This window comes from Camelina sativa, chromosome 5 (assembly GCF_000633955.1).
Source record: "Camelina sativa cultivar DH55 chromosome 5, Cs, whole genome shotgun sequence".
In the NCBI taxonomy this organism is placed as follows: domain Eukaryota; kingdom Viridiplantae; phylum Streptophyta; class Magnoliopsida; order Brassicales; family Brassicaceae; genus Camelina; species Camelina sativa.
In genome coordinates, this window is record NC_025689.1 from 29,741,138 (window position 1) to 29,753,395 (window position 12,258).

The 12,258-nt window shown below is 39.2% G+C and overlaps 2 protein-coding genes and 1 pseudogene across 2 annotated transcripts; 1 reads left to right on the top strand and 2 right to left on the bottom strand.

Annotated features, from left to right (window-relative positions):
- Nucleotides 523–7,234, top strand: LOC104789698 (annotated as a pseudogene).
- On the bottom strand, nt 8,075–11,377 carry LOC104787862 (probable LRR receptor-like serine/threonine-protein kinase At3g47570). The gene is made up of 2 exons (XM_010513514.2): nt 8,662–11,377; nt 8,075–8,569 (listed from the first exon to the last, which is right to left on the bottom strand). The coding sequence occupies exons 1-2, from the start codon at nt 9,902–9,904 to the stop codon at nt 8,208–8,210; spliced, it is 1,605 nt and encodes a 534-aa protein (XP_010511816.1). The 5' UTR covers nt 9,905–11,377; the 3' UTR covers nt 8,075–8,207.
- On the bottom strand, nt 10,005–11,261 carry LOC104789699 (probable LRR receptor-like serine/threonine-protein kinase At3g47570). The gene has a single exon (XM_010515354.1). The coding sequence runs from the start codon at nt 11,259–11,261 to the stop codon at nt 10,005–10,007; it is 1,257 nt and encodes a 418-aa protein (XP_010513656.1).

Genomic DNA, 12,258 nt, shown 5'->3' on the forward strand with positions numbered 1-12,258 from the left:
TGTTGATGTCCAGATCGGTCACAATTAATATGTTTAGTTCGGTCAAAGGAGGGTCGAAGTTCTCTTTTATTATATTGATGCCGAGACACAAAAGGACAGATTACAACTCGACTTAAACAAGTTACAAGTATAAACGAGAATAATCGACGAGTTGCTATCTCGTCGATCCTCCGAGCTATTGAGTCTAAACTGTAGATTTCCACTTGGACGAGCTGAGGCTTTCGTACTTGCTATCCCGATTCTTTTCCTTTTTCTCGATCCCCCTGTTTTGCGGACCGTACGTCTCCCTTTATAGGGAATCGTGTCGGTTCGTCTATACGAAAAGACCATAATACCCTCTCTTCCTTTGGAGATTTATCATGGGCTTTTTCTGGGCTAGGCCTGTTGTTTGGGGTGTGGATCCACCCCCAACACCGATCTAACATAAATACTGTGTAATCTGCTACACTATATGACTGGTTGTTATGACTGAATCACTTTACGAAAATCTTCCTTGAGATGTGAAATTTTCAATTTTTGATCATCTTTCTGGGTTGGAATTTGGTTTGCTTCTCTCTTGTGAGATGTCACCTGTTGCTAAAGTCTCTGAGTTTCACAGAGAAGGGAATGACTGGTACGTACCTCTTTCTCCCTTTTTAATTACTTGGAAATCTTAAAGAGAGCTGGATTTTAAATATGCAGGTTTTGCTAGACAGGACTGTCAAGTGATATCACTGTTGTTGTTGATGATGTGAAGTTCCATCTTCATAAGGTAAATATAGTTTCGATTATTCTTTGATGCTTTGCTTTCTTCTACTGTAAGTTTGGTATCACCTTTATTTATCTTCTACTGTAAGTATGTGTTTGACCGTTAAGCAGTAGAACGCTTGTGTATCTCTGAGAAAATCAAGGGAGTTTATTCATCATAGGAACAATGGTGGATTTAGCTAGGTGATTCTTAGCTGATGATTTTAGGAACATAAATGTTATGCTGCTTCGTAGTCTTGAAAAAAAAGATAAATCTAGTTGGTGCTTACTTGTTCCCATTAGTCTACTTGTGGAAATAATTAACATAAATTCAGCTACTAGTTATATGTGTACCTTTGTTATGGTTGTGTAAACATGTAACGACATGTATCGTTATGTTGATTGAAATTTATGTATCTATGTTATATGACATCTTTCTGCTTGTGTGCGTATATATGAGTATTGCTAGCAACTGAAACTACAAGAGTTACGTATGTGTGTATTTGCAGTTTCCATTGGTTTCAAAATGTGGAAAGCTAGCACGGATGTATGAAGATTCTAATATCACTGGTAAGGAATCACTCTGGACTACAGTGCTTGAAGAGTTTCCTGGTGGCGCAGACAATTTCTTGATAGTTGCTAGATTCTGTTACAGGACACGAGTAGATATCACCTCGAAATGACAAATGATTACGGGGACGATAACTTGATTTCACAAGTCGAAACATTTCTGCACAAAAACGTGCTTCGCAGTTGGAAAGACTGTATCTTGGCCTTACAAAGCTGCAACCCGGTGTTGAAGACTGCAGAAAAGCTTCAGACAATACCAAAACTCATGAACGCTGTGTCCACTATGGTGTGTACTAACCCTAGTTTGTTTGGATGGCCTATGATGATGTATGGTACATTGCAGAGTCCAGGTGGAAGCATTTTATGGAACGGAATAAACACGGGAGCGCGAATGAGAAGCGCAGGTTCGGATTGGTGGTACGAAGATGTCTCTTATCTAAGTGTAGATTTGTTTAGAAGGCTCATCAAGACTGTTGATTAGGGCTGCGAATCCGAACCGAACCGATTTGTCCGAACCGACCCGAACCGAAATTTGGACAAATCGGTTCGGTTATTAATTTGGTTGTTAGCCGATCGGTAAGAAAAATAATAATGTTCGGTTTTATACTCGGTTCGGTTCAGAGGGGTAAACCGACGGGTAACCGATAAATTAACCCTACATATATAATCTTATAAACCGGTTTGATTAGTTGTAACCTAATCGAAAAACCTAAAACACCAAAGCTCTCGACGGCTGCGACTGTGAGTGCGATAGAGAGAGTTCTTCGATTTCCTCTTTGATTCTTGCTTTAAACTCAGATCATCCGTGATTCCGTGTTGTTAATCTGCAAGGTAATTTCTCTGTTAATCTTCTCCAAGTTCTTCTCTATTAAGCGAATCCAAGTTGTTTGACGTTTTGTTGTTTATGATTCATGATCTGGGTCTTTAAAATTGCGAGTTTAGTGTTTGAAAGCATCGTTTATGACTTTATGTCTTTATGAGATATAATTTGTTGTCCGTATATGATTCAGAGTCATGGTTCATACTTCATACTTTGTTGTCCGTATATGTTCTTAGTCGAGATAAACACAAGTCTTCTTCATTTGTGTAGTTCTTCTTTGTGGTTGTTTGTCTTCTTTGTTTGTGTAGTTTTGTTCTTGTGGTTGTTTGTCTAATTGTGATTGTGTTTTCTTTGAACAGGTCTGCGATGTCTAATGATTCTGGTCAAGACAACAACGAACCGTTTCTACCTGGTGAGATTGATGGAGAAGATGGTCCGTCAGCTGCTTCCGTTAGAGGTAAAAGAAGAAGAACTCAGCGAGAGGATGGACCTCTTCTGTCCCAACCGAGGAAAAAGCTAGGTCATAGAGCTCCGGTGTGGGAGCATTTCGTTCAACAGGTGGATGAGCCTGCACTTGCTAACTGTCGTTATTGTGGTCAAGAGATCGGTTGTGACACAGTGATACATGGAACCAGTGCCATGAATAATCACATTAAAAGGTGTAAGTTGTTCAAGATGCACGAAGAGAGTGGTACTCAGAAGGTATTGGCTGGTGATAGCAGTGGTGTAATGACAGCAATCAAGTATGATCAGGGTTTGTTTCGTAGGTCTGTCAACGAGATGATTGTACTCAGTGAACTTCCGTTTGCATTTGTGGAGTCAGAGGGGTTTAGGAGACTTTGCAGCAACGTTCTTCCAATGTACACAGTCCACTGTAGGAAGACAGCAACTTCTGATATTTACGGTATGTATCTGAAAGAGAAAGCAGCTTTGAAGGAACTATTTGGTAAGGAAAAGCAGAGAGTATCTATGACGACAGATATCTGGGTAGCTCCTACTACTTCTGTTATCTACATGGTCATTACCGCACACTGGATTGATAGAGACTGGAACTTACAGAAGAGGATCATCAGCTTTAAGCCTGTCACAGATCACAAAGGTGATACGATTGCTGAGCACTTGATTGGCTGTCTAGAAGAATGGGGAATCGAGAAGGTCTTCACAGTAACTGTGGATAATGCAAAGGCGAATGACAAGGCTCTAAGTGTATTCCGAGGTGCTCTGATGATGAAAGGACCTGATTCCTTAGTTCTCAATGGAGAGTATATTCATATGCGGTGTTGTGCTCACATCTTAAACTTGATAGTGAGGGATGGCTTAGCTAAGGCAAAAACGAGTATAGTGGCTATCAGAAATGCCATTAAGTATGTGAGATCATCCGGAGATAGGCTGAAATCGTTTCTTCTGCGGGTTGAGACAGGGAACGTAGGTCGAGGAAGCTTATGTCTTGATGTTGCAACCAGGTGGAACTCGACTTATCTAATGCTCACAGCCGCAATTAAGTTTAGGGTTGCATTTGAAAAGATGTTGGCTGAAGACAAGCTCTATAACGAGTACTTCATGGAGACTGAAGAGAATGCTGAAGAGAATGCTGAAGGGGATACGGGTGAGAATGGTCGAAAGCGTGTTGGTCCACCTACGTTTGCTGATTGGGAGCAGGTGCAAAGGTTAGTTAAATTCTTGAAGATCTTTTTCAATTGCACTTTAACCTTCTCGGCTACAAAAACAGTGACCTCTCCTGTTTGTTACAATGAGCTGGTGATCATTGAGAGGAATCTGATCAACCTAAGCATTAATGGTGATTTGCTACTAAAGACTGAAGCTATGATTATGAGGGCAAAGTTTGAAAAGTATTGGGATGGTCTCAACAACATGAATCCCCTAGTAATCATTGCTTCTGTTTTTGATCCCAGAAACAAAATGCAATTTGCTGGTCTTTGCTTTGACAAGCTGTATGGCAAAGACAGTATGGAGAGTACTCATCTAAGGTCGTCCATTAAGAGTGTGATGAAGGAGCTGTATGGAGAGTATGTGGTGAAGCTGAGCGGAAGTGAGCCTGGAAACTCAACCTATGGAGGAACCGTAACTGAACCTGTGGTGACAACCAATGATCTGTTTGATTTGTCAGATGATGATGGTTATGAGAGGACGGATACGTTGTACTCTGAGATGGTTGCTGAAACTTCAAATGAGGAATGTAGCAGTGAGCTTGATATTTACTTATTGGAGAAACCTGTGATAAGAACTCCAGCTGCTTTAGGAATGGACTTTGATATTTTATCTTGGTGGAGGCGTAACAGTTCAAAATTCCCAGTCTTATCCGAGGTAGCTAGAGATGTCCTCGCCATTCAAGTTTCATCCGTCGCTTCTGAATCTGCATTCAGCACAAGTGGTCGGATTTTGGACCCTTATCGAAGCTCTATGTCACCACACATGGTTGAGACTTTAGTTTGCACTCAACAATGGCTGAGGAATACCATTTCTGCTGAGAAATTAGCCAGCTTAGCTCAGATGTTTGAGGAATTGCAGTTTCATGAGTCCTTAGGTAACTCATTTCTCTTTTATTTAAGTTTTTTGTGTTACTCTCTTTAAACCATTCACTAACTGACGATCATTTACATTGTGCAGCTTCACAGAGTGAGGGACACCCATCCGCACATCCATGATCAAGAGATGAACACAAGTAATGATCTTAATTCATCCATCCGCATTTCAGTTTTATTTACAAGGCATATGTATCATTTTTATTGACATAGTTTCTGGTTTTTATTTGCAACAGGAGACAAGGAACTGAAGCAAATAATGATCTTAATTCCTAAGGCTTGTCTCTCTTCTCTCTATACCTTTTGAAAAAACTAATATAACTATTAACTACATATTTTTTGGCATGGAGTAAAGAATGACAATATACCAAATGCATCCTGGTAAGAGGAAAGGATCATTGGTATTTTGTCAATCATGGTAATCTCTTCTAACTTTTGGCTCCACACATTATTTTTTGAACAATTGTGAATTGTCTCCCAAAGTCTCTTTACTTGAGACGAGACAATTAGGAATCCAACTGTAGGATTGCCTTTTGAACTTGTTGTTTTTTGTAAATTGTCTCCAATAGTCCTATGTATGTGACTAGGATTGACTAATGTTGTTGTTTTTTGTAAGCATTACTTGTATTCTATATGTTAATGTTGGATCGTTTTGTGTCGTGTGTTTTGTGTCGTGTGTTTTGGTTGACATAGGAACCGAATCCACCGAACCGGATAACCGAACTTGTAACCGACCCGAACCGAACTTCTACTCGGTTATATTCGGTAGAGTTATCAATTTCCGAATTAACCGAATAACCGAAAAACCGAACCGAATTAACCGAATTAACCGAAGTCGCAGCCCTACTGTTGATGATGAAATCAGTCACAATTAATGTATTTAGTTCGGTCAAAGGAGGGTCGAAGTTCTCTTATATTATATTGATGTCGAGACACAAAAGACGGGCTTTAACACGACTTAGACGAGTTACAAAAGTAGGTGGGGATAATAGACGAGCTGTTATCTTGTCGATTCTCCGAGCGGTTGGTTCCAAAACCGTTGACTTCTACTTGGACGAGCTGAGGTTCTTGTACTTACTGTGTTACTTTTCTTCCTTTTTCTCTGACCTCCTTTTTACGCAGGCCGTACGCCTGTATTTATAGAGAGTTCGTCTATGTAAAAGACCATAACATCCTCCCTTCCATTGGGGTTTACTATGGGCTTTTCCTGAATTGGGCCTTTTGTTTGGGGTGCGGATCCACCCCCAACAAAGACTATGGAAACAAAAGGTATACGTCCGGAAAGTTTAGCTGGTGCTATGATGTATTACGCGAGAAAGTACTTACCAGGTTTGGGACGGTGGCAGAGCGGAACAAGTGGTGACAGCAGCAAAAGCAGAAGAAGAGTTGTGAGTTTTAGTTTGGCAAAGGCTTCTTCACCATCCTCTATGTCTCCTGTTGATCAGATTGCTTTGCTTGAAACCATTCTAAGCCTTCTACCTGAAAAGAGAGGAAGATCATTCTGCAAGTTCTTGTTAGGTCTCCTTCGTGTTGCTTTCATTTTAGGAGTTGATGGGAATTGTGTAAAGAAGTTGGAGAAAAGAATAGGGATGCAGTTGGAGCTTGCAATGCTTGAGAATCTTCTGATTCTTAACTATTCTGATTCTGAGACACTGTACAATGTAGATTGTGTTGAACGAATGATATGCCATTTTGTATCGTCATTGTCATCCTCACAGTTACCTGAGTTCTCTCCTCCATCTTTGGATCCAGTTACGTCTCCTTCTTCAGTGCCTTTAAGAAAAGTGGCGAAGCTGGTACATGGCAGAGGTTGCTTCTGATGTGAATCTGAAACCGGATAAGATATGGTCTCTTGCAGCAGCTCTTCCAGAATCTTCAAGACCCTTGTACGATGGTCTATACAGAGCATTTGATATCTATCTTAAGGAGCATCCATGGCTTTCGGATAGAGACAAGGAACAACTCTGTAACATCATGGACTACCAAAGACTCTCTATAGACGCTTGCGCTCATGCTTCCCATAACGATAGGTTACCGCTCAGAGTTGTTCTTCAAGTTCTCTTCTTCGAACAAATGCATCTCAGAACCGCTCTTGCAGGCGGTCTAAATGTCACAAACACAGAAACAGCTCCTGCAGTGACGATCCCTGGTGGAAGAACAGGACAGGAGATAGTTCAGCGAGATGGTTGGGTGACCGTTGTGCGGCAAAACCAGGGTTTAAAAGTTGATATGCAGAAAATGAGGTCACGAGTTGGAGAACTGGAAGATGAGTTTCAAAGTGTCAAGCAGGAGATGAAAAAGAGAGTGAGCAAGTCCTCTAGCTCAATGAGCTCGCCTCGTCTTGTCAAGCTTGGCTGTAAGTTTCTTCTTCCACGAGCTTCTGATGCTAAGAATGATACAGTCCATAGCTCGGTGTCCAGCACTCCTAGATCTGCTACCGCTGACCAAACACTCCCTCGTTCCTCTCGCCATTCCAAACACCGTAAAAACTTCTCATTTTTCGGGTAATCTCCCTCCAAACAACATTTATCATCCACTCCTCTCTTAAAGCCGAACACAGAGGAAGTTCCTTTTTCCTTTCTTAAGGTATTCCCTCGAGGAACTCTCTCTTTTCCCGGGGAAACCAGCAGAAAGTTCCAAAAAGGCCCAAGAACAGAAGCTGGCCATTTGAAGAAGAAGATGATCTCTTTCTGCTCAGTAAACTGTTCTGTGTTCTTTGTCCCGGTTTAGAGTCTTTGCCGCGGTTTTTCTCCCAAGGTAAAAGCATTGAAGACTCTTATTACCATCAAAGTCGATAGAGTTGCGGGACTGATCTTGGTGGTTTTTTTTTGGATACAGATATACACGATCAAAGTAAATAACTAGTTAGGATCTATAGATCAAAAGGGGTATAATTCTTCTGTTTTGATATGATTGTGTTTGAATATATGTAGATGTGTTGTAAGTTACAGCTTGTAACTATCTATTTGTATATCTTTCTTCATTATGTGGCAAGGTTATTGTTTTGTCAATAAAATATAGAATCTTCTTTTACTCTACACATGCATTGTAACGTTGATTGTATTACAGTTAATCCTGAAGGATCAAGATTACGAAATGATTGTCGGACGCTCTTAGCTCCGTACAATCTCTAGGTTGCCTAGAATCATAAGCGGGTATGTGGAACCAAAACGTTTGAAAGTGCGAAAGCAATTTTTTTGACAGTTAAACCGATCTACGTTAAATTCCCTGCAAAAATATTGTTGCTTTTGTATCTTCGAGAGGCTGCTTCATTATTTATAAATTTATTTTCTCCGTAGTAGAAGGACAATTTGATTTTCTTCTTCTTCTTCTCTTTATTAGTTACTATTTGTACAACATATATCATTCATCTTTTGTATGCAAATAACACAATCTTTCATTAAAAACACTCCGCAAGCAGACAAGCACTATGGTACATATATAAAGAGGAAAACCACGCATTATGAAAACGATTAGTTTTTTGAGACCTCAGAATAAGCCTTTAGGTAGCTAGGTTTGAAAGTTTGTGAAGGAAAACGAGTAACACTTCAACGTCTAGCTGTTCTTCTGGCTTTAAAGAACCTCTCTCTGATGGATATTAACTCCTTTGCGGCTTCATTAGTTGCCAACCGGTTCGCTGGAGATTCTTCACAGCACCTTAGTCCCACCTCCAAAACCAATGTCAAGCACGCAACAATAGGAAAACCGACTCTTAGACCGCTGTGAAGAATTGATTTGTCTGCAATGTCCAGTACTCTTTCTGCCAACGCCAACTTGGTATAACTGTAGAGAGTAAAGTTTCCTTCAAAGGATTCACTGGTTGGTCGTTTTCCAGTGAACATTTCCAAAAGGAGAACCCCAAAGCTATAAACATCACCATGTGTTGATGGTTGTCCTCCCATTCCATACTCTGCACCATAATCCATAAAAGACAAGATTGTATATGAAAACATAATATATGCGTTTTCTACGTAAAAGATATCAGATGTGTGACAGTTTTACCCGGTGCAACATAGCCCACGGTTCCTCTGACGTCGGTCGAGCTGAGTTGGTTGAGGAAGGACTCTTGGTCGAATTTTAGGAGAAGCTGGGATAGACCAAAGTCACTAACATGAGCTGTAAGATCATCGTTTAGAAGGACATTGCTTGGCTTAAGATCGCAATGAGCTATAGGTTCATGACAATGAAAATGAAGATAGTCCAAAACAGAAGCCACGTCTATGGCAATGTTGAGCCTTTCAAGAAATGTCAATGTTCTTGAAGGCCTATGAATCTCTTCGACTTCTTCTGTGTGCAGCCAATTATCCAAGCTTCCATTAGGCATGAACTCATAAATGCGAGCTCTAAATTCGTTTCCTTGGAAATCAATACTTGAACAAGCCGTCAATAGTTTCACAAGATTACGATGCTTTATGTCCTTGAGGGATTCACATTCTGATATAAAGCTTCTCATTGCTCCACGTCTCTGCATGTTTAGAACTTTCACTGCAACAATTTTGTTTTCTGCAGGGAGCAAGGCTTTAAATACAGTACCAAAACTTCCTGATCCAACCATATTGCTGGAAGAGAAGCCATCAGTCGCATTTCGGATCTCTCCATAACTTATATGCTCATGAAAGACATCCAGTGTGGAAATAGATGGATTATTACTCCTCTGCTGGTTCTTCTTTCTTTTTCTAAACCAACGTAGAGAAAGTAAAGCTATGAAAAACAGCAAAAGCAAACCCATGCCTATGCTTACTTCAATCGCAACCTTCTTTAAGTGAGAGGAATGGTTTGCTCCCATAAGTGGACCTCCCGTAAAGCATGGATTAAGTTTTAATTCCTTGATGCCTCCACAAAGATTTTTGTTTCCAAATACTGAAACTGTTGTAGCATTCTGAAATATTCCTTGTGTTGGCACACTTCCCTCCAAGTTGTTGACCGATAAATTGAGATACTCTAAAGAGGAAAAATTAGCAAGATATGCAGGTATACTCCCAGAGAGATTATTGTTCGAGAAATCAACTCTGTTAACAGCTTTTAACCTTGTTATATCTGGAATGGCCCCATCAAAATAGTTTCCTTGCATCAAAAGTATTTCCATCGAGAGACAATTTCCCAAGGCATGTGGGATTTGTCCAGATAATTTATTATGTCCAACTGATAGTTGAACAAGATATTCAAGTTTTCCAACATCTAGTGGTAGAAAGCCGGTCAAGAAATTACCTGACATGTCTAGATTAACAAGGGACTGGATTTGCATAATTTCCCGAGGTATAGTCCCAACCAACTTATTAGAACTAATGTATAACTCCCGCAGAGAAGTACAGTTACTGAGACTCAGAGGAATAGTTCCTTCAAAATTATTCTTGTGCAAATATAGAATGTCTAACCGAGTGAGGTTGCCTAGGAAAGATGGCAATTCTCCAGAAAATTTTATTTGACATGAGATTTAATCCCTCCAAGTTGAAAAGCTTACTAAGAGAAGTTGGAAATGCACCAGTCAACATATTTTCTTGCAAGCCAAGGCTTCGTAAACTTATGAGATTCCCAATGTCATAAGGAATGCTTCCATAGATGAAATTTATTCCAAGGTCTAGATGGTAAAGGTTCGTGGAGAGATTCGCAGTGGCGGTAGGTAATTCACCCCCGAGCCTATTGTGACCAATCTCCATGGTCTCTAGTTTTGTGCAGTTTGTCAGAGCAACCATAAATTCAAGATCTCCAACAGAGTAACTTCCTAACGAATTACTTTGAATTAATAGCAGTTGCAAATTTCGTAATTTTCCAAAACTCGGAGGAATACTGCCAATCAGATTGTTATCATCGATTCCAAACTTTTGAAGGGTCGAGATATTGGAAAGTGTTGTTGGAATGACTCCTGTGAGACTATTACCTCGCATATTTAACTCTTGTAGGTTTGGTAGCAGCTCACCAAAATCAGGCCTCAGGGAACCCGAGAAATGGTTACCAGAGATGTATAAATACTTAAGTGAGGAAAAATTGTAGATGGCTGGAGGAAAAACACCTACGAAATTGTTCACTCCTAAATTAAGTTCCACCATTTGAGTCAATCTAGCTACATCTTCTGAAATTTCTCCTTTCATATTGTTACGTGCAATCGTAAGACTTCTGAGGGATGTCAAGTTTCCAAGAGATGCAGGGAGCTTCCCTTCCAGCTTGTTTCGACCAAGATATAATAATTCAAGCGTTGTCAATGATCCTAGTTCTGAAGGAACACCTTCTCCAAGATGATTTGAAAATAAATCAAGCCCTTGCAGTCTAGAGCAGTTAGACAGACTGACTTGAATCCCTCCTCCCAAAAAATTAAAGCTCATATCCAAGTGTTTAAGTCTAAACAAGTTTCCAACTTCTTGAGGGATGATACCACTGAAAGAATTATCTGAGAGATTAAGTGATATGAGAAACGAAAGATTACCAATAGATGGTGATATCACGCCGCCCAATTGCAATCCTCCAAGGTCCAAAGCAGTTACTCTCTTGTGTTTGCGGCCACATGTAACCCCATTCCATTTGCAGAGAGAATTTGAGTTATTCCAAGAGGACAAGACAACTCTTGTTTCTTCAGAAACTTGATACTTGAACTCCAGCAACGCCATCATATCAGTTTCATCCGTAAAACGATATGCTTCATCAAGTAGCATGAGAGCACTGAAAAAAGCAAGTAAAACAAACAATCTCATAATTTGCAGGGAAGTAAGTACAAGGGAGGAACAAAAACATGCAAATGGTGGTGGTAGTAGTATTAATGAAACTTATAGAGTAAAAACATAGAAACATATGCAAATAACTGTTTTCTCAAAACTCAAGTCAAGTCAAGTTGCCCACTTTCTCAAAAGCAAAACCATTAGACTAATCTTTAAGAATACGGCCAATTGACGACGAGTTTCGTGTTATATCACTGCCGACTAAACAGTTGGTAAAAATTGTAAAATTCTAAAGAGTAATTAATGTATCTTTTGACGTCTGTTCGATCGTTAATTATTTCCAATATTTTGTTCCTCAAACCGACTGAAGAACAAACTTTTGGGTATTACTATCTATATTAACATTTTTAAAATACATTTTGTGTTATGCCCTTTAAGTTTTGCTTATTTAAATTTTTATTTATAACATTAATCCCTAAAAAAATTCCATAAATAATATTGCAGAGAAACTCAAATACTAAACATTCTTAAATTGACCAACATTTGTTACCTTTATTGCCATAAAATCTTGACAATTTCTATACATTCCGATTTTTCCAAAAACAGCTCTACCCATTAATGTTTTAATCCCATAAAACTACCAAAACTATCTTTAGAGATTTTGTTTGTATAGACTTTCTATAGAAATTCTTGCTTTACATATTTTGATTGTAAAATGTAGATTTAATCATCTACATTACTTGATTTGAGGTACTTAGGGGTTGATTTCTCAGATTTCTCACATTAAAATAAATTAAACTAAATAATTATCCCGTTTCAAGAAATTAATTGAAGTACATTTGGTGTCCTTTAAGTTATACTTATTTACAAAGTTAATCCTTAAAAAATTGCACATACAAACAAAATCAATTAGATTCCTAAAATGTCTCTACAAATTTGGTTTATAATT